This window comes from Neovison vison, chromosome 6, assembly GCF_020171115.1.
Source record: "Neovison vison isolate M4711 chromosome 6, ASM_NN_V1, whole genome shotgun sequence".
Taxonomy (NCBI): Eukaryota; Metazoa; Chordata; class Mammalia; order Carnivora; family Mustelidae; genus Neogale; species Neogale vison.
In genome coordinates this window covers 177,602,471-177,625,210 of record NC_058096.1, presented here as the reverse complement: position 1 = coordinate 177,625,210, position 22,740 = coordinate 177,602,471, and the positions used below count along the sequence as shown (strand labels likewise).

General features: G+C 47.4%; 1 protein-coding gene across 6 annotated transcripts in view; it reads left to right on the top strand.

The window, feature by feature from the left end:
• The window catches only part of ITPR1 (inositol 1,4,5-trisphosphate receptor type 1), a 328,468-nt gene that overhangs the window by 251,561 nt on the left and 54,167 nt on the right, over positions 1–22,740 (top strand). For all 6 annotated transcript variants that reach the window (XM_044253119.1, XM_044253118.1, XM_044253116.1 and 3 more), the window contains 8 exons: positions 2,607–2,787; positions 4,754–5,007; positions 11,264–11,464; positions 13,012–13,122; positions 14,753–14,848; positions 17,368–17,490; positions 18,559–18,663; positions 21,472–21,664. In XM_044253119.1, coding sequence (XP_044109054.1) covers positions 2,607–2,787; positions 4,754–5,007; positions 11,264–11,464; positions 13,012–13,122; positions 14,753–14,848; positions 17,368–17,490; positions 18,559–18,663; positions 21,472–21,664 — 1,264 coding nt within the window. The remainder of the gene's footprint in view (positions 1–2,606; positions 2,788–4,753; positions 5,008–11,263; positions 11,465–13,011; positions 13,123–14,752; positions 14,849–17,367; positions 17,491–18,558; positions 18,664–21,471; positions 21,665–22,740) is intronic.

Sequence of the window (22,740 nt, the reverse complement as noted above, 5' to 3'; positions counted from 1 at the left end):
GAGAGGGAAACAGGCTCCCTGCTGAGCAGAGAGCCCGATGCGGGACTCGATCCCAGGACGCTGAGATCATGACCTGAGCCGAAGGCAGCGGCTTAACCCACTGAGCCACCCAGGCGCCCTAAAGGATGCTTTTTAAGTTGCCTCCCTGTGACAAGAAGACTAATGAGGTAGCAACTGAAGTTAATTGCCCCGAGGGGCCCCCTTCTGGTGCAGTCTCCCCATGACCCCATGTGGGTTAAATATTGTATGGCTTATCTTGGTAAAAAATGTAGTCATCATAATTAGGTGGTTATAGGTTGAGTTCTGAGTCCCCACCTCTCTCCTTTTGTTTGTAGATGGCATCAGCTCTCAAAGAAGTGAACAGTTAGAACTTGCTTTTTCATATTTGAGCAGTTTTCCAGAATTAATCTGTGTTGGGGGTTTACATCTGGCACAGCCACTGAATATAAGCAGGATCTGATGGTTAGAAGGAGCCACAAAGTATTGGGTTGTGTTCATTCTTTCCTCAAATGATTAGGAAACTTCTTCTAGGTGTTGGGGCTCCTGTGGGTGCTCTGGAGAGAGCTGTAAAGCATACAGGTGAGGCACCTGGCCTCTTGGAGCTTGCACTCTGCATGTAGGTAAACAACGAATACAACAGAGACCACTTGCTACGAGGAGAATAAGACAGGGCAGGGGAGAATAAGCAGCTGACTGGTTTGCTGCCTCAGGTAGGATGGTCAGGGATGGCCTCGCTGAGGAGGTGATGTTAGTGGGGATGAGGGGATTCTAGCCATGGGAAGAGCCAGGAAAAGCGAGGAAGAGCAAGGCGGTGGCCCTGAGTGTCTGACATAGCGCTCTGCCGGCATTCTCTTGGGTCAGTTTCATAAGGATAAATGGCTGTTTTTAGTAAAACATCCTTAGGGTGATTATTGAATTACTGGGTCTTTTCCTTACTGACCTACCAGTTTTATCAGGGGCTGGGTCCAGGCTTCTTTCTGCTCACCATTGCGACTCCTATGATGGGCGTAGAGCCTAGAACATGACCGGTGCACAGTAAATGCTGGATGCCTGGATAAACAGGGAGATGCGTAGGTGCCTGGATGAATGGGTAAGTGGATGGGATGATGGATGGATAGACGAAATAGTAAGAAACCTAAAAGAAGATAAAAGGTAGTAAAGTGCAATGGAGGACACAAAAGACTTGAGCTTGGTTCAAAGAGCGTGGGAGTCTGGGAGGACTCATGACACACAGAATAAGGCCAAGCAGGAGGTCGGCAGTGACTTGGACTGCCACCAGGAGCGGGTGGAGGGGAAAAGATAGAACCAGGGAGCACAAGTAGGAAGGATGGATCTTGTGCTATATATTGAAAGCAACCAGGAGTAAGGAAGAAGAGTGAGAGGGAAAGGAAAGAGCAAAATGAAGAAGTGCTTTGTCGGCAAATGAAACCGACATTTGTCGAGGCAGCACAGGGGCTAGTGGCTAGGAGAAGGGTCAGGGGCCACACTTGCCTTTTGGCAGATGGAAACACAGTGGCTTTCCCCGGCCTGCTGGATCTGGCAGCAGGTGTTGTGGGGGTGGGGCAGGGTCAGAGATTGAGGAGTTACGGGGCTACAATGGCTGATAAGGTTTTACTTTTTTCTGGGATTGCAAGCCTTAAGGCTACCTTCAGTAGGGAAATGCCATCTTTCCAAAAGGGGGAGGATTTGAAATTGGCAGAAAGATCCAACCGGGAGAAGCAAATATATTGTTTGGAGCTTTGTTTTATTCCTCTGGAAATGACCGTATTTTATTTTTATGTAAATAATTCACAACAGCGTGGTGTTTGCAAAGGGGTGAAAAGAGAATACTCATAAATGAAGTTGAGACACCATATTGTGTTTTTACATCAACATTGTATACTATTGCTTGCAGTGGGCCCAAAAACAAATGTGCATCCAAGAGACAAGCTACCTGTTAACGTTGAGCTTCTTCATGTAACCACTCTCTACCTGTCCTTCAAGACCTGGTTTGAAAATCACCTTTTCCACAAAGATTTTAGGATCACTGTGACCACTGGCATCCTTGCCAGCTCTGTGCTTCTAGGATATAACTGTGTAGCTTCTAGAGCACTTTTTACACATTTTTGTTTTACTTACGAACTTGTCACCCTGACCTGGTATGGAGCTGTGTAGGGGTGAACAGCACGTCTTACTGGTCTGTAGGTATTCACAGGGTCGTGCACAGTGGAGGGGCTCACAAAAGTCCTTCAACACATGACAGGACCTGCAGTAATCACCAAAAATACCTCATTTCCATTGTTAAAGGAGTTGTTCTGGGTGTGTGCAGGTGCTTGTTCTTAGTAGGCTGGATTCTCCCCACCACCACCCCCCTTAGAATGTGTTTCAAGCCTGTGTGACTGTCCATCAGACAGCCCTATGGCGGGCTGCTTTAAAGTCTCCGTGTAGAAAACCTCAGGGCGTGCAATCTGGAGAACGATAGTGCATGGAACCAACTTTGGTCCAAACCTAGACCATTTGTGAAGTTTTGCAGCTAGCTCGGATCTCCATGAGGTTTTGGTGTCTTGAGTGGGATTAGATCACTGGTCTGTCACAGTGTTGAAAAATCTGTGGGTTTTCCTCGGCAGCACTCCTTTTTCTGCCGGTTAACAGAAGACAAGAAGTCAGAAAGATTCTTCAAAGTCTTCTATGACCGAATGAAGGTGGCCCAGCAGGAAATCAAAGCAACGGTGACCGTGAACACCAGTGACTTGGGGAATAAAAAGAAAGATGATGAGGTAGACAGGGACGCCCCATCCCGGAAAAAAGGTAAGTGGTCCCGTGCGTGCAGCCCTTCCACCAGCTGGAACTACAGACTCCAAAGTATTCTACCTGAGGCTTTCAGGAGAAGCAGACCAGTCTGGTTACAATGTAATTCTTCCCAAGTCAGCAGAGCGGAACTGCTCAAACGGTGGTTTGGTGGTTCTTCTTGTGTAAAAAGATGTATGTACCTTCTTCTTGGTCAAGCTCAAGGTTTTATTGGCAGGAAATCCATTTGTAATCTTTTTCTGTAATTTTCTATTCAATGGTAGGGAAAGTTAAGACACAAACTTAGGGGCACCTGAGTCTCCTTGGGGAGTCTGCTTAAGATTCTCTCTCTCCTCTCCCTCTTGCTCTCTCATGCACATGCTCTCTTTCTCTCTCCCTCTTTAAAATAAATAAGGAGTGGCTGCATAATATTCCACTATATCAAAATCTTGCCATTTGCAAAGCCATGAATGGAACTAGAGGGTATTATGCTAAGGGAGCTAAGTCTATCAGAGAAAGACAATTATCACATGATCTCACTGATACGAGGAATTTGAGAAACGAGGCAGAGGATCGTAGGGAAAGGGAAGGGAAAATAAAACAAGGTGAAACCAGAGAGGGAGACATAACACAAGAGACTCCTAATCTCAGGAAACAAACTGAGGGTTGCTGGAGGGGAGGGGGGTGGGAGGGATGGGGTGGTTGGGTGATGGACATTGGGGAGGGCATGTGCTATGGTGAGTGCTGTGAATTGTGTAAGACAGTGATTCACAGACCTGTGCCCCTGAAACAAATAATACATTATATGTTAATTTTAAAAAATAATTAAAAATAAATAAATCTTAAAAAAAACCAAACACTTCAAAACTGGGTATGTATCACTTGTCACCTAATTCCCCCATATTTTCGAAATTATTTGAAAGTTTCTAAAGTTGTTCATTCATGCTCTCACTCAGAGAAGTCATATGTGGAAGTAGGTAGATGCATCAGTGTTCAAGTCAAATGGCTGTGAACAGGCTAACGAGCCACTACAGGCCTCTTGTTTTAAGTTGAGAACTGGGTTTCTCAGCCACAGTACATTTGGCCTCTGGAGGATGAGTCACTGGAGGGGCTGATCTGTGTGCTGTGGGGTGTTTGACAGCATGTGTAGCTTCTACCCAATAGATACCAGTAGACTAGAAGTGTCCTGCAACAGACTACAAGTGTCCTCAGAGTGTGCTGATTGTGCCCAGGGTGGGGGTGAACACAAAGTCAGCTCTAGTTTATAACCACTGATCTAGAAAGGGAATAAAGAAAGGGAGAAAAGCTAACATTTACTAAGTACTTTCTATGAACCAGGCACTATTCATCCTTTACTTGACTTGGAACTGAAATTAACCCTGTACAAGAGATAGAATTGTTACCCCCATTTTACAGATGAGGAAACTGAGGAGTGGAGACTGACTTGTCCTTGTTAAGGCTATGCAGTGAGTACGTTTTGAACCCAGGTAGACTGGCTGCAGGGCACCGCACTCCTCACTCTGATGCCTTCCAGGGTCACTGTGAGGGTTCGATGAGGTAACACACAGTGCCTTGATACTTAGTGGAAAGCGCTTAACTTATCGTCACCACATTTAACAGGGACTTAACAGTTGTGATCCTTGTTATGTCGACTCTCTCAGAAGCTTCTCTAGGTAGAATTCACTGATCCTCTCTCCCCTTTGCAGATGAGGACCCTGAGGCCCAGAGCCATACAGATTTGTGAGGCTGATGGAGCCAATACTAAGACTTTTCCTCTAAAACAGTGCAAGCTTATACAATGTCACAGCCATAAGCGAGTGGGCAGGGCATGACCCAGTTTTGACCGTAAGGACTAAGAGAAGTGTTTGTCCGACCTTGAAGATTTCTAGCGAATACCAGAACCTGCCTTTTGGAACATTCTCTCTCGTGCCGTGAATAGGACTCCTGTGGACTCAGCAGCATTGAGTGTCTTCTGTTTGCATTCTAGCCAAAGAGCCCGCAACGCAAATAACGGAAGAGGTCCGCGACCAGCTCCTGGAGGCCTCTGCTGCCACCAGGAAAGCCTTCAGCACCTTCCGGAGGGAGGCGGACCCCGACGACCACTACCAGTCTGGGGAAGGCGCCCAGGCCACAGCAGACAAGACCAAGGACGAGCTGGAGATGAGTGCAGTCATCACCATCATGCAGCCCATCCTGCGGTTCCTTCAGCTCCTGTGCGAGAACCACAACCGGGACCTGCAGGTGAGGGCTGGCCCCCGGGGCTTGCAGCTCCTCGGACGTCTCTGCTCCCCTCGCCTCCACCAGCGTCCTTGAGCTGAGGACCCAGGATGGTTCTGACCCCTGGGCAGCTGACCCGTTTGTCTGTCTTCCCCACCGTCTCCCCAGGGACAGGAGCCAAGTCTCTTGCGCACCAGTTTGGTGCCTCCTGCATACGTAGTGAAATGGGGGTATGTGCCTGTGTGTGCGTGCGGGTGGTAGGCTGCCGCGGGTGCAGGTAAAACGTGGACGGACGCAGGATGGATGAATGATTACGTACACGAGACTTACAAAAGCGGATACGTAGCAAGTTCGACTTAAATATGTGTTGGTTGAATGAAGGACGTGGCCTTCCAGGGTTTTACACAAAGAGCTGCTCAAATATATGTGTTAGAACTGATGATTCCAGACATCTTTTGTTTACTTTTTTAATTGGTGTCGGGATGATAACGATGGCCAAGGTTTATCAGGTTCTTAGAATACTGTGGATGCCAAGTGTTGCTGATATCATTATATTCATTTTATAGTTGGGGGAACTGAGGTTCAGGGGACATAGTTAGGGAGTAGAGAACTGGGACTTGAACCCAGGCCATCTGGTGGTAGAGCTCGTGTGGTCAACCACCACGTTAAGATAGAGTTTATTTTCTTCCTTGAAAAGTTCCCTACCCGCAAAGCCTAGATGGAAGGACTAAGGATAGATTCCAGAGATGTCTTCCTTCCTTCCTTCCTTCCTTCCTTCCTTCCTTCCTTTCTTTTTCTTTTTTTTTTTTTTTTTAAGATTTTATTTATTTGACAGAGAGAGCGTATGTGTACAAGCAAGGGGAGCAGGAGAAGCTGCTCCCTGCTGAGCAGGGAGCCCAATGTGGGACTCGATCCCAGGACCCTGAAATCACGACCTGAGCTGAAGGCAGAGGCTTAACTGACTGAGCCACCCAGGTGCCCAGGAGATATTTTCTTTCTACTGAATGAGCATAGCTCTGTAGAGCCAATCACTGCCCAGGGGGAGGATGCTGGAGCACCAGGTCCTTGGCCATTACCTGGATTTGCTGCTGGCTTTTGGGAAAAACACCCCTCTCTGCCTAAAAGGGATTGAGGATTAACAAGAAAGTGTGTCTGAACAACTCCACTAAGATAGAATATTGCCTCCTAAAATAAACAAGTTGGCAGTGGTAGTTCAGTTACTTGAATAATGATGGTATGAAAAGGAAACTGTGGCAAAGAAAAGTGCAGTCTTAAATTATATGCCTTGCTGACTTTATCCATCAGGTGATGTGATGGCCTTTCACACATCACCTGTGGCCAGACCCTTCGGGGCAGCCACTGCAAATCAGTCATACTTCAACCCTGCCACACAACCTACGCCTGGAAAAGTTGAGTAAGAAATTACATTGTTAAACAGTAAGACAGAACAGTGAAATAAAACCGGCTCAAGTCTGCAGTATTAACAACTTCTGCACTGGTATTTATTTTTAATCAAATTGGTCTGAAGAGCCTGAGTTTTGAAAAGACAGATATATCCAAGGTCATCCATCAGCCAAATCTGGCCCAAATTTTAAAAAATGAAAGAATTTTCCATGAGACCCATTGGGCTCTTTTCCACATTGTTGTTCATTCATTTCCTCCATTGACCTTCCCTGCTTGATCCCTCCCAACGTCTGAGTGTGGGATCTTAGCCCTTAGTTTTTCTTTCCTTGCCTGTTGCTCAAATATTCCAACTTTGGACGTAGACCACATCGGCCCCAGATCCACTGGCCTGGGACTGCCAGGCCTAGCCGGGTAGAACAAAGTATTCGTGATTCAAAGAGCCAGGGATGGGTTGTGGTCTCATTGGCTAGTGCTCTGTCTGCCGGCCAACTGTGCCCTCTCGCCTTCCATATGTACACCATTAGTCATGAGGGAGACTGGCCAAGGGCGTGTGAATGACACCATGGAAAGCCAGGCTGTCCCACCAGCAGGAAGGCAAAGCCAACTGTGGCACCTCCGTGGATGGGGGGACCTCCCTGCTGCTGGTGCTATTTCTGGGCTGAGCTCGGTGGTCGGGGCCCTGTACTGTCCCCCACCCCTGCTGCCACTGATCTCCACCGACCTTGGGCTTCAAAGGGAAGTGGATTGAGACCGTGACTGTACGTCATCTGGGTGAGTACCTGCTGTGTGCCCAGCACTGGTGGTGACAGAGACCTCACGCCTGCCCTTACAGAGCTGAGAGTCTCAGGCGGGAGCCACTCGGGGAAACCCAAGATTGCTGTGCAGCATGACAAGGGCTGTCGTGGTGTCATCAGAGGGGTTTTGTGGGTTCACAAACCAGTCCACTGTGCCTGTCCAGGAAGACTCCTCAGAGGACCTGATAACTGCCAGGTTCTGAGCTAAGAGAAGGCTGCCTCCAGTAGATTCCCTCCACGACCGGCAGAGTGTCCGTGCTGACGTCCTTGCTCTCAAGCCTGGTCTGCTTTCATGGACCTGTTCTGACTCCTTCACAGTACCCCCTTGATTTCCCTTCTTTACCTTCGTACCCAGAGTCCATGGCAGAAGGAGAGTAAGGCTTTCATTGCATAAATTTTCCAGTTCTTGTTTAGAAGTCTTCACAGTTTTAGTTCTGTACCTTAGTGCTTCCTTTGAACTAAGGCCCTAAGAACCCCATTCAATGACTCCTTCCAAAATTTGATTCTCCCAACACATCGCTCTCTGGAAAAGAGTATTGGGGGAAAGGGAAGTCTAGAGTATATTTTAATATATTTTTTTAAAGTCTTAGCAGCTTTAAAAAAAAAAAAAAGTCTTAGCAACTTAATCTTTGAAAGTACCATAAGCATTATCCAAGTCAGTGGTTTTACGCTTTTTTGGTTTTGGCCACAGAATCCTTTGTTTAAGATCTTATGCAGAAATGTACTAAGTAAAGCAGATGAGAGCAAAGCTGTTCTATTCAGAGGAGAAACTACAGTGCCCAAGAACTTTCCTTTCCTCCCTTACCTACCAGAGCCCTGAGAGGCGGTGCTTTCCAAGGATGTACCTGGGTCCTACAAGGCCTAGTTGGAAAACCAGTGATCTGAACCAGTGGTTCTCAAGGGTAAAGGTTAGAATCATCTTTAAAGGCTCCCACTATGTCATACACACTGAGGTGTTGGTAAAATTGCTCTGATAGGATGACATTTGTAGAAATCTGATTCTCCAAATGACAATTTTGAGTGGAAGTCCCCTACTCTGAGTGCCACCATTTTGGCAGCATACCAGAGCAGACAGTGGCTCTCTGGCTCAGGGTTTGCTTGTGTACCAAAGGGAGGAGAAGACCTCATGAGGACATTACTGCCCTGCTGGTGTAAAGAAGTACCAGTAAACTCAATGACAGAAGGAATCGGCCTTTCAAAGTTGCCCAGCATCTCTTGTCATATTTATAACCTTAACTTTACTGTTGGTAAATGTTTAGTAGAGATAAGGCCACTGCTTTTGACTTTGCCAAACAGCCAGCTGCTGCCTTAAACAAGCTTTGTCCACAGTAGGAAGAAACTTACTGGGAAGGACTATTCTGGAGACATTTTTGCCTATGCTTTCCATCCTTCCCCTGAGGGGCTGCCTTTGCTTTGCAGCTGGGTTAAGGAACACGGGTCTCATACAGTAGTATGAGAACAGACTTGAAGTCTCTTCATTTCTCAGTCCACCCATCTCGACTTGGTCCCTGTCCTTTCAAGGAAAACCCCAAAAAGAACAGGATTTCTCTAGCCTAAGCAAGGCAGGGTAGTGTGTGCTTAGGGTGAAATCTATTCCCTGAATGTAGGAGTCCCTGTGAGCCTCCTAGTGAGTGACATCGCTCTGTTTTTGCAGAGGACGGAGGAAATGGATCTGAGCTGGGGAAGGGAAAATTCTGGCTTAGCACTGCAAAAACTGTGAGCTATGGGAGAGACTTTCAAGAGAGGGCAGCCAGTTATCCTTCATGGGGAGCTGAAACACAACTTGCTTGAGGACTTCACAAGTCCCCTCTCCTCCATCCACTCAATTTAATTCAGATTATTTTAGCCAGTGTTTATGAAGCACCTGGCATGCACCAGTCACTGTGCTAGCCACCAGGCACCCCGTGCTATCACCATGGTCCTGGATGGAGCTGACAGACACTTCTATAAGCACATCCTGAAGTGTAAGGAGGGGTGAGAGAGGTGTGTGCCATTCTCTGATCTCCCTGGAGTCAGGATGGAGGCTCAGGAGGGCTTCCTGAAGCAAGTGACTGAGACTCCATCCTAAAGGAAGATGAGTTCATCAAGGTAGAGATGGGGAGAGAATGACGGGAAGAGAGAATAGTTTGCCTGAAGCCCCAGAAGAATAGAGTGAAGAGTACTTGAAGAGTAGGAAGGAGTTCATTGCTTCCTGGCAGAGGGGCATGGTGGGAACAGTGATGTCACTGAGCAGATAGTAAGGCATGGTGGGAACAATGATGTCACTGAGCGGAGGAGGGGCATGGTGGGAACAGTGATGTCACTGAGCGCAGACGGGGAGACAGGGTGGGAGCAGTCACACGTGAGTTTGAGAGGGAACTGGCTTGGAGAGCCATGCTTTGAATTTTACCCTTAGACAGCCAAGCTCTCTCCTATCTGCTTCCCGAAGAATTCTCCCTCCCTCTCTACATGATGAGGGGCTCAGCTAGGCCCCCAGATAGGTAACATCTTCCCTGAGGAACTGGGTTAAAGAGAGGCTGTGGAAGATTACCATGGCTTCCTGTGCCCCTGAGAAAAACAATCATCGTATGACAGACATCGTATGACCACACGGTCTCAAATCATCTATCCTTCCTCCATCTCCTTCCCCTACCCAAGTGTTGGTTCAATTTTTAGACTAGTTAGGAAGACTTGAGCATAAAGAATTAAAGTTAAGTTAGGAGAGTAGGGCAAAATGGTTGGTTTGATGGTCCAACATTAAACTTTGTTACCAGCTTGTAATCTGTACATTTATAAATACTTCAGTGATATAAGGAATACATGAATAAACAGACTCTCTATAGAAGTTCAAATGAAGATGTTAGTTAAAAAAATTTATTCTTCTCCCCATCCCTACCTCTCTACCCAGAGAGAACTATTGTTGGTTCGGACAGTGAACTTTCCAGTCACTCTTCTGTGTATCTGGATGGGAGGAGTGTATACATACTCATCCATTATTTGCCTTTTTGGTTTTCTTATCTTTTAACAGTATGTCCTAAAGATATTTCCATATTGACACATATTAGTGTTTCTAAATTGTAATATTGAATGATGTTGGTGTACTATATTTACTCCCCCACTGATGGACACTTAGGTTGCTTCCAGTTCTTCACTGTTGAAAAGAGTGCAATTGGTAGTGAACATCCAATATGTTCTTTGTGAATAGAGGTCATTCTTTTATACAAGTGGAATTGCCATGTCGAAGGTCACATTCATTTTATATTTTGCTTCTATCTTTTTATAGTACTGTCTTCTATGCTAAAGATCCAACTTTTATAACTGCTTTAAAGAATTTTTGTGGTTAATTTTTCCTTCTTTTTAAAAAGAGATTTTAAAAAGAATCTCTGACAAAAATCTCCTCTTCATCAAAATAGACTCTGCTTTCTGAGGTGGTTGACTGTGGTTTGCTTGATTTTATTGAGGAAGTACCTCCTCTTATTTTTCCCGTTAACATTACAGATTTAGCTGGAGAACATAAATTTGAGCACATGCACACAAGCACACAGACATTTACTCATTCTTGCTCCTTCCTATAATAATTAATGGAAATGGCAAAGATAACCAAGGTTTCTGCCATGGCAGTGGGCTTAAGTCAGCCTATAAACACCTTATTTTGTGATGAAATATCCCTAATGCTTGGCTGTTGGCATCCAGCGTCCAGACCACACCACCATCTTTCAAACATAAACATTGCCCTTTGAAATGTCAAATGCTTCTGAACCCAATACCCAGTGGGAGGGGCATGGGCTGGAGTGGGAAAAAAGAGAAAGGAGAACTCAAAAAGGTTTTAGGTTTCTGTCCAAGAGGAGCCCTCCTCCACAGCCTCACATAGAAAAGCACTTGGAGAATAAGCTACATTGTTTGGTGGCCATTGCCATAGACCAAGGTCCCCAGTTGACCAGCATGGGGGCTTACTCTTTCCTTTAGTGCTCCATCTCTCTGCATAATTGCTAATCAATTCAGGGCATCCACCAATTAGACACCAGCAAATTGGCAGCATTAAATGACCTTTTCCCTCTCCTTTTTGACTTTGCTCCCTCATTCTGGGCACTGCCCAAATGTAGAACTTCCTTCGTTGCCAAAATAACAAGACCAACTACAATTTGGTGTGTGAGACGCTGCAGTTCCTGGACTGTATTTGTGGAAGCACGACCGGAGGTCTTGGTCTTCTCGGGCTCTATATAAATGAAAAGAACGTCGCCCTCATCAACCAGACCCTGGAAAGTCTGACCGAATACTGTCAAGGACCGTGCCATGAGAACCAGGTATCTCCATTTTTATTTGGGGCTGGAGAAAAAAAAAAGAGGTTCACCATTTTAGAAATGCTGTTGACAGGAACTAGTTCAGAAGTCATATAACATTTGCCTGTTGGCCTAAGAAGTCACTAGAACTAGAGATCTTCTCCAGCAGTCAAGAAGGAACTATGGTACTTTATTGTGCTTCAGGACTTGATCTAATCCTAGGCATTGGTGATACTGCCCTTGGTCTCCATGCGTGCCATAGTATGTTTTGGCTTGATTTGGTTTGAATGTCCAGATTTGACTAACTTGACTAAGGGTAGATAATGAAGTTGGAGTTCAGTGAAGACCAGAAGCCTGGGCTCAATTTTAAATGCTAGAAAAGACTCAAACAGTGGCTACTTAACAGAAAAAGGCTTAAACCTAGCTAGAGAGAGAAACCTTGCTATGGACAAGACAGCTTCAACAACATGAGAAAATGTTCAGTTGAGATTTGAACTCCATAGACATTTAGAGAAAAGAAAGGCCCATTAGTCTTAATGTTGGCCTCTCAAGAAGTAGATTTTTAGAAAGGAAACCAACCGTTTCTTAAGTAGAATGTTCATTACTTATCCGTGATGTATTGTAGACTTGGTGAGTTTTTGCATTGATTCTAAGATAATTATGACTTTCAACTCAAATTTTGGCTCTACCCTGGTTGAAGGGGGTAGACCAGCACTGAAATTGCCAGCTGTAAACTCACTTGACAGGGAAGGTGTGGGATGCTGTGTTACTTGGGGAGCAAGGCCGAGACCTTCACTCAGGAGAGAATGGCTGACAAAAGGGACAACGCATTGTGTACCACACACCTGGTCATAGTTGGCTATAAATACGAGGTTAGCCTGTGTTGGATCCACTTTCCTCCCTTTGTTCACTGATGAGACAGATGGTGTAGTCAAAGTTAAAATGAAAAGGAACCAAAAAATTACAACCGGCTTGGGAGAAAAGGCTCTAACATCTAAGTGAATTTCCTTTTAACCACAAGTTTGCTTTTCTGCCAAACAGAGGTCTGTTAAAAGGCACATACTGAAGTGGATTCTGCTGCAAGTGGGAACCTTACCTGGGGGAAGATGATTAATTTTGGTATTGTGTGAATTAAGCCGGAAACTTGCTTTCCAGGCTTCAGCCTTAAGCAAAAGCATGCAATACGAAAACCAAGTGATGTAGAGAGAATGGAACACACCTTTAAAGGGGAAAACAGGTCTCAGAACTCAGAATCAGTCACACGCCGTATTTTCCCTTAAGAACAAAAGCCAACTTTACTGCACTCTTTGGATTAGACACGACCAATTTATCAGTTACAGTGCATGGGGACTTTCCTGCTGTTTACTGTTAATTCTGAAACTAGCGATTTTCATCTGTCTTTTATTTTTTACCACTTTCTCACGGAAAATTTGCAGCTCTCCCCTAGAGACATTACTGGGAGTGGCAAGCATTGTGTTGAAATAGCAGGTCAGCCTGTTGGCTTTTGACATCTGATTTATGACCAGCACTTGTGTAAATGTGTGTGTGTGTGTGTGTGTGTGTTTCCTCAGAACTGCATAGCCACCCATGAATCCAACGGCATTGACATCATCACAGCCCTGATCCTTAATGACATCAATCCTTTGGGAAAGAAGAGGATGGACCTTGTATTAGAACTGAAGGCAAGTAGGAAATGAAAGCAAAAGACAGTAGCATGTCGAAATAGTCACTTTTGTGTTTTGCTTCTGCACACGATACGGTCAATGTTATGAAACTAAATACAGGCAGCTCTCTTAGACTAAATGAATGATCCTTTTTGTAAGTTCTGACTAAAAAATGCAAAACTTCAGGTTTCCCCTCCAAATAAGGGTCTCAGGACAGGATACCACTTCTGATGTTGATTTCTTACTCCTATTGCCCAAAAAGAAAACCCTCATTCGTATTTAGAGTTTCCAAAGATTCTTTAAGAGTCCAAAGACCTCTTGATGTCCAAAGTGTATTTCAGACTGTGTTTGCCTCACTGAGCACATTTCCTTTTTAACCTTTCCCATGTCGGGGCGTGTTGAGATCCGTCCTCTCTCACACCCATACACAGCAGTGAGCACTTTGTCATTGTCACAGAATTGCCTGCAACTGCAGGGTTTAGCTGAAAAGCTGATTTGTGTTTAATGCTTGAACAGTATCATGGGAAAGAAAGATCATTAGGGAAGGTGTTAACACAGAAGCCCACAGGAATTACACAATTATTTTTATTTTTCCTTTAGTATTTAGAACAGAGAGTCCAAATTGATAGTTGATTTGTGGGTATGATTTAAATGGGTATTTTGGTGGGTGTGCTATTTTTAATTCCTTTGACAAGTTGTAGAAGTGACTTGAACATTAATTCAGGCTCATGTGCCTGGCTCCCATTTATTAGGATTTATATGATGAGAGCCTGAAATGAACAAAATTTTATGTGCTACTGTTCAGTCTTTTCAGTGACTTTTTCAACTAATCCAGGAATCTGTGGATTATGATAGAAATTTGTGTGCTCTAAAAAGGCACAGCCTCCTGAGTGAATTGCCGTGACCCATACTTGGGGAGGAAACAAATACTGCCCCCTCTTATGCCAAATAGTAAGACCTTTCTAATCCTGTACACAAAGAAGCATGCAGGGTATCCTAGGCCCAGGACCGAAAATGAGGTCAAGCCAAGAAGTTCAGGGCGTGGGCACATGAAAACTTGGAATAAAATGGGAAATTAGGGTTTGGCACACATGCAGTGCTCCTTTGGGTCATTTTGTCTAACTAGTGTCATCTGTACTCTGATTATAGTATTAGGGATTATGAGAGCTGATAGTAATATTTTAAGAAAGGGCAGAATTACCTTAATTACCTACCTCCTCTGCCCTGCGAGGCTAAAGAACAAGGTTTAAAGGGACATCTGCCCTAAAGGCATCATGGATCCATCCAGCAGGTTCTTCCTGACCCCTGGCATCATGAGAGTACCCACACGCCCACAAGCACCCATCTTTAACTTCCCAGTTTCCACTAGGAATTGCGTCAATAATGTTAAGGAGAAACCATGCCCAAGCAAGCATGTTCCTCTGAGACCCAAAGCAGAACCTGCATTTACAGTTTGGGGTCTGCAGCGGCACATTCCCTCTCGCGTGCAGGGGGCTTTGGCTGTGCTAGACCCGTGGCCCTCCTGCGGGATGAGATGTCTGTCTGTCCGGCCAGCATGCAGCGCTTGCCTCAACTGGGCGCACGCGTTCGGGCCAGCCACCCCAGGCCGCTCCTCTCCACTGTCTCCTCCCTTTGTTTGTCCAATTAGAACAACGCTTCCAAGCTGCTGCTGGCCATCATGGAGAGCAGGCACGACAGCGAGAACGCGGAGAGGATCCTTTATAACATGAGGCCGAAGGAACTGGTGAGTTGGATGGCGAGTCCCCTGGCCGTGACCCGAGACACAGGCAGAGCAGGGTTTGCGGCAGGAGAGAACTTGCTGCCTTGAGTTTTCTAAAGAGGCCAAAGAACCAGACGTCTAAAGAGAACCTCAGACTCAGGCCTCTGACTGGGCCAGAGAAGTGAAGTAGCGCTTCGAGTGAGTGACACAGCCACGGACGGCAGCCGCCTTCACCTCCTGTTTCCCCTCCAGGGAGCCAGGGCAGCGAGTGGGCTGGGGAACCTGGCAACCTGGAGTTCAGGTCCACAGCTTTCCCTTTGTGCCTGGTCACCTTGGGCGGGCACTTGACCGCTTGAAGCCACAGTTTCCTCCTCCCCTAAAAGGAAGATGATAATATCCTGTAGGCCAGAGGGTGGCTTTGGAGGCTAGACGAGACGGTTGGCATCGGGCCCCAGCACAGCGCCTGCAGTGAACTATAGCTCCTTCCTCCTCCTTCCTCCTTTGCTGCTGCTCTCTGTGCCCTGTCTGCATCCAGAGCTAAAGGATCCCCATCACTTCTTGGGGCCCATAGTCTGGGCAACAGAAGAGTGTTTCTTGGGTGCTGATGTCTTGGGGTTTTGTTTTTGGTTTGTTCAAAGAAAACACAAATCTTGTGTATTTTTGCTGGGTGATATTCACAATGGGCTGTGACTTCCAGGGTGGAGGTCGGTGCTGCAACCTGTGAGACAGGCAGCTCTCAGAGACCCTGAAATGAGCTGAGGACAGAACTCTGTTGGGACTTTTCCCACACAAATAACGTGTAGCTGACAGCACTAAATGAGGGCACAAAAACTTTTCTGTCGCCTGGTGACCTGTGTGCATCAGGGACCAGGCTAAAGTCCCTTCATGTATTCCTTGAAATAAAGTTAACAGTGAGCCCAGCTCTTTGATCTCTGAGGTCAGGAGTGAGTTCTCAGCCTGAGATGGACGCCCTCTCTGAGTTTACATAATAGCTTATGTAACCGGGGGTTGGGGGGGCTCGAGGTGTCCCTCGTGAGTAGGGACAGAATGACTTCACAGAGACCCTGTTCCAACTCTCATGGACCAATAACGTGCCCCCATCTTGGTGGGGGGAGGGTGTTAATGTCAGCACCCAGGGCCGTGGGTGGCACAGGCTTCTGGGTGGCCCCTTTGTGGTTGGAAAACATCATTCCCAGCTCAAGGGAGGAGTCAGAGGCTTCCTGGAACAAACGTGGTTCTAAGAATCCACGTAGAAAAGAAGCCCCCTTGTCCAGGACACACCTGCACATAGGCCCGTGTGTATGTGTGTGCACATACATGTATATTCCGGCCCCCACAACCCATGTAATATATTATCTGTTCATTTTGGTATTAGAACTAATAGGGAATCCAGCTAGAAAGCAAGAATCTCAAGGATCTTTCTCCAAAATACTTTCAGGGCCTGCCCTGATGTCAGTACAGAATTGTATGGCCCTCTGCTTGCTTGCTCTGGGATCATGAAAAATAACTCCGGGGAATAGCCTTGTGGCAATGCAGAAGGCTGAGATGCCCTCTGAATCATCAAAGAAAATGATTAATTTTCCCTTCAACTTAGGGGTTGAAGGCATTTTGTTATTCTTTGAATGATTAAATCTCCAATGATTTGTTCATGGGATACACATTGGCCTGGCCCGACTTTGTCCAAGGCATTGTGCTGGGCACCAGGTAAAGATTAAGAAACGAGCAGACCCAGCCCCCTAGCCCTGCATAGGGCACCGAGGTAGACTGAACCAGTAAGACAGGTACAGAAATGCTCTAGGAAATGTCCTTGTAGGGTGAAATAAGCAACAAGCATGGGTCCTCTGGTAGCAGATTCGAGATCGAATCTCAGCTCACTAGCCAGATCATTTTAGGAATGCCCTTCTCTGAAATGAAACTTCTCTGTTTCCTCCTCCTTAATAAAAGGCAATCTTTGACATTTCCTAAAATGTTTATGAGCATTAAATTGCCCCCTCAAAAAAAATTAAAATACTTACACAGTGATTGATATATAGAAAGACCTTGGTAGATGTTATTTTTACATGGAGTAGGGATGGAGAAATGTGGACAGGGGAAAATGTGGAATCAGAGGTAATAGTTTGACCAGCTCTGCCTAAAGGCTAGTGGATTTCTTACTGGTTTTTCCTGAGATAGCAAAGGTTGGGGGCTGGGGAGACATGGCAGGAGGAAATGAGAGACAGGAAGTCTGGCTTCTAGTCTACGTTTATGTCCTATTGTTGTTTCCAGAAACTTTTATAACCCTTGCCCCTCCTAAGGGGACAGAATAGCCCTTGGTCGGGCTACCGCACACGTGGGTTTCATTTATCATGTCATTGGAAGCTGATTGGTAGGGACAGCCTGTGGCAGTGTTGAGAAGGATTCTGAGGCTGGGTCCGTAACCTGACAGGAAAGAGTGCTGAGATTCCTGGGCACTGTCTGCCCCTGGAGACAGGTAGACTGGAGGTGTCGGTCCTGGGTGGGTCTTCCTTGGAACAGGAGCTGTATTCCTTTGACCCTTCTTGCAGGTGGAAGTGATCAAGAAAGCCTACATGCAAGGTGAGGTGGAATTTGAGGATGGAGAGAATGGCGAGGACGGAGCTGCCTCCCCCAGGAACGTGGGACACAACATCTACATACTGGCTCATCAGGTAGGACCTCTCCCTAGGTCCCGGTGCCAGATGTCGCTGGCCCTCAGTGCCGGCATTCCAAGGTGAACGTGTGCTTCAACTTGCTTTTCCTTTAAGGTTTTAACCTCGGGCTGCGTCTGCGCTTGATAATGTGGCTCCCAGGTACTAGTGACAGCCGGACCCAGTGTCCTGAGTTCCAGGGCTTCCGTTTTCCCACGGTAGCATCACGTCCTTGGAAATCCCCACGCTGCTCAAAGGCCTTTGCACTGAGTCCTGACACTTGGATGGTTTATGGCTGTGCTTGGAGACAGCTGAAAGGACTTGGGCTTTTCATAAATATTGATGAGTCTGTCTTAACAATCTGAAGAAATAGACCTCAACTGCCTTGCCTATCACATTTAAAAATCTTGGGGGACTGACTTGTCATTATGACTTCTTTTTGTTTGCTTTTCGGGGGGTGTAGTTATGCTTCCTGCCCTGGCACCGAAATGCCCTGTTTCATAACTCTTCCCAAGTGGCTGGGCTTTTGAAGACACTTTCTTTTTCTGGAGGTTGATGTGCCTTGAGCTTGCTGAGGTGTGTGGGCAGCTTGTAACTCGGCGGCAGGCTCATGCTTCCTGTCCCCTTCACCTCGCTGAGGTGCGGGAATGAGGGATAGAGCAGCGACAGTGCCGGGCAGGGGGTAGGTATGCCCCTCCACGGTGTGCCGGCGGAAGGATAGAAAACAGGCTCCTGCCCCTCATCTCTTCCACCGCCCGTGTTTAGCCACTGACAGGGCTTGGGAACATTCTGAATGGAGACTCCATGTGGCTGTACAGAAAACCCCATCACCCTCCCGCCTGGCTAAAAAAGTTGGGGGAAAGAGGGACCTCTCATGGGCCTGAGCTTTTCAGGCTGTTCTGCCAAGCTCCCAAACTAGCCGCGCGGGGAACGCACCTTGCTGGAACACAGCGGGCCTCTTGCTGCCTTTGCCCTTCACCTTGCCGCGGGTTAGAACGCATTCTTTATACCCCGGAAAGGCAGGAAAGGAGCGCGTGCGTGCCTGTTGCAAAGAGACGGTGACTCCCTGGCTTTCTGTCTTTGTTCTAGTTGGCTCGGCATAACAAAGAACTTCAGACCATGCTGAAACCTGGAGGCCAAGTGGATGGGGACGAAGCTCTGGAGTTTTATGCCAAGCACACAGCCCAGATAGAGGTAAAGGCAGCAGGAACTCAGCGTGGGCCTGTGGTGAGGGCCAGCTGTGGGTTCTGCCCTGTGCGGGGGTGGGCGCATAGTCATTCGTCTGAGCACCAGCATGTTGGGTATGAATTCTGATCAGGCCATGAGGACAAGTAGAAGGTATTATAAGAAAGGGAGGGACCTTCCAGAGGGTCCTTCCAGAGTGACCTGCTGGAGACTCTGGTGGTCAGAGAGGCCTGTCCTGAAGAATGACGTCCAAGTGCAGAACTTAGGAAAATGCAGAGTCAAACAGGCAGAGCCTAGAAGGAAGAGCTTTGCTGACATGGAAGTAACAAGTGGAGGCTGTGGAAGGGGACACTAGGGGAGGGTAAGGAGCTGACATTCAGTGAGCAGCAGGGAAGGCAGGACAGGCAGCTCAGGTCCTACGGAATCCTCTCTGCCTTCCTGGCAAGAAGTCTGGGTTTATCGGGAAGAGCCATGTGGAACCACGGGAGAGTTCTGCACAGGAATGGGGTAGTCAGATTTGCATTAAATGCATATACACACAGCATACCTTACTCATTCTCTGTGACCTAACTGGGACCATCTTGCCCTTAGCAGATGGGGAGACACTGAAAATAGATTCAGAGAGGGTGTGTCATTGGCCCAGCGAGCAGTGCCTGAGCCGGAACTGTGTGTAATCCAGGCCTGGCTGACCCCAGAGCCCATGGCACATTTTGTTACCTGCATTGAACACAGAGTTCTGTCTCTAGGCTCTGGGCAGTAAGGGGTGGTGTGCCCTGATTAGCTAAGGAAGGGCACAAATTCAATATCCATGTCAGAACAAAGATTTTGAAGGGCTAACCGACTCCTTTGGGCCATATTAAATGTTCAGGATGAAGACTTCCTAGGAATATTTTCTTGCCTGATGTCTCAAGTGTGTCTGGACTGTTCTAATAAAATGCGTCACCTTACTGATGAGTTGATCATGGCAGTGCATGTGGGCAAGTACCCTTGATTTATTGTTAATGATGAGAAGCTTGGTGGCAGAGCCAGCTCTGATTTATGGGGCCCTTAAAGGACAAGCTGTAGGTGTTTGCAGCATAGGATGTCAGAGCTCCTTCATCCACTGGAGAGAAGGCTGAAGCTTACTCTAGTTAAGAGGTGTGAACAAAGTCAACTGGCCTGTTAGAGGTGGGGAAGGATTGGAATTTGTTCTCCCAGTTTTAAGTCTCCTGAAAATGACGTGAGGGCAGATACTAAATTATGGAGAGACATGGCCAGGCATGGTGTTGCTGGCTCTCAAATCCTGCCCTTGGCTAGCCGCCCATTCTTCCACTTTCCTGAGGGAATTACCTATGCAAAGCCAGAGAACACCCTGTTACTCCCTGGGGCTTCCTACAGCATGCCTTCACTCTCCAGAGTTATGCTGTGTAGCCCTGGAGTGTGGGACTCAGTTCTTGCCAAGAAGCCTCCTCCTTTCCCTCTGGATTCTAGAAACACGTCTTATATCCTATCCCTTCAGCTTAGGGAGATCCAGGGCCCACCCAACTATGTAAACAGGCAGGCTCTTGCCAGCAGGAGACTGCAGAGTTGGTCCCTGAGTCTGTCTGGACGACAGTGTCACCTGGGGGAACCTGGTCCATGGGAACGCTCCAGTTACCAACCCCCACACCACAGTTCCAGTTACATGAGGTGGACTGAGGGACCAGAATCAGTATGACAGTGAAGCTTCCTGTAACCTAATCTTCCGCTAGATTCGGGAGCCACTGGTCTAAAGACTACATCTCCCAGAATTTATAGACATAGGGTCATGGGAATCTGTCACACATCTGAGAGAGCTTGCCACTAAGACTTGACCGGAGTCCCCTCTCTTGCTGTGTCAGGGAACAAAAGTGTTGAAGAGTGTGAGAGCCAGATCTTCTGGAAGAGGGCATAGGCCCTGGGATTCACCTGACTTCTCCATCCTCTGGGGAGGAAGAATAAAGGCCAAGCCCCAGTGGTACTGTGACCTGAACCCCTTTTGAAATCCCCACCCCCCCCCCAGGATGGTGACTAAGTGTCCTAGAACTTGAACCATCCTCACCAGACTGCCTCCTGGCAGAAACCGACCCATGCTGGGAAGGTCACGGAGAACACCTGGGAGGTGTCCACTCTGGGACCCAACAAAGCTGCTTTAAAGGGCACTGAGCACTACCCCCGTGTGAAGCGGCCAGACTAGCTCACGCGCTGCGCGCTTTAGATGCCGTGACGAGTAAGACAGGAGGACAGTGCAACTGGATGAACCAAGGGTCTCTTTCTAAAGTTCCTATTTAGGGAAACTACAACAACAGCAACTAATTTTGCTATCGGAGAAGTTTTAGTGAGGTTTGTCCCACAGTCCAGTGTTGCACCCTCCGGTATGATCGTCGTTAGCCACATGTGGCTGTTTGAATTAAAATTAAATATGGAGAGGGTCAGTGGCACCAGCCACGCGGGGCAGGTGTTCAGACACGGAACCGTTCCCTTGGTACAGAGAGTTCTGTTGGACAGGCCCAGCCCCCTCATCTGGATATGTACACAAAACACAGTTTTAAGTTTTGGAGGCAAAAGTTTAGTCACAGTAAAATTAATGGGTCTCAAGTTAAAACAAAACAACCAACTCTTATTAAAGACTTGCCCAAACTGGTTTTTACATAAATGGGAGAGACACGGTCCCGTCGGGGGGCTCTAAGATCTGAGAAGACGCAGGAAGAGCTTTGTGTTACACTCCGTCTTGAGCACCGAGCCCGTGACCTGAGTGAAGATCCCTAGTGAAAGGTTCCTGAGGATGACTGTCGCAGCTCCTCCATTCTCTCCCCCTAGATCGTCCGATTAGACCGAACCATGGAACAGATTGTGTTCCCTGTGCCCAGCATATGTGAATTCCTAACCAAGGAGTCGAAACTGCGGATATACTACACTACAGAGAGGGACGAGCAAGGCAGCAAGATCAATGACTTCTTCCTGCGGTCCGAGGACCTCTTCAATGAAATGAACTGGCAGAAGAAACTGAGAGGTGGGTCTGTGGCGCGTGACGCCTCGGGCGGGGGAGGGGGTGGCCCACGCCATCCTGGGTTTCCAGGAGCCCCGCCCGATGGTGGAGGGCGGGTCTCCAGCAGGAGCAGGCGAGCCTAATGTCTGCTCTGGGCACTGGGCAGACAGGGACACCTTGGTAGCTGAGAAGTGCTCTAGCCTCAGGGAGGCACCTCCCTTCGTGCCCCATTTGATGAGATTGGGTTGGAGAGCTCTGTGGACGACTTCCAGAATGTCCTTTTTTGGTATCTTATTGTAGGAAATGAAAGGAAGGGAGAAAAGGCCAGGCTTTGAGCTCACAGGATGGTGCCCTTAAGCTGGAAATGGAGCCAGCTTGACAGCTCATTTATTAGCTCACCGGCTCCGAAGACACCGGTCTTCCCCTTTTATGCAGAGTAACTTGGGTTTTGGACTCCAGCATCATTTTATAGGCAGTGGAATCGTTTGCCACATAAGACGCACCATTGCTCATCAGCGAGTCCCACTGCATTGCCCGGCCCGGCGGCTTGAAATTACCCGTCTCAAACGCTTTTATAAGGGCTGTCCCCAGGGGCTGCTCAGCTCCTGGTTTCCATTAGGATTTTAATGGGATCCTTCAGCACTGACAGTACACTCGGCGCCAACTGTTGTAACCAACTTAGAAAGGATCGTGCTTGATTTCTGTCTCGTAGTCAGGAGGCAGGTTTTCTCTTTGAAACCCTGGATTCCAGCTACAGTTGTGATCTTTTGGGCTCTTTCTGCGGGGCAGGGTGGTGGGAGGGGAAGCTGTGTTGGAGATCACTTTCTGGGAGCTCCTGTCTTCTTCCTGCCTCCCACCAACCCAGGCAGAATGGACCAGCATTCTTCACTGCTCCCTCTTTCCACCTCGCCATTTTTCTCCCCACTTCCTTGCCCCTCAGGTCTGGCTAGTGGCAAAGTGGGGCGTATGTACACATTGGCCAGGGGCCTTGTTCTTTACCACACCTCCACCCCACAACATTCTCACTCATCTCTAAGGGCTACCTCCTCATCCAGCACTTTAAAACATTAGACGTTTTGGGGATGCCTGGGTGGCTCATT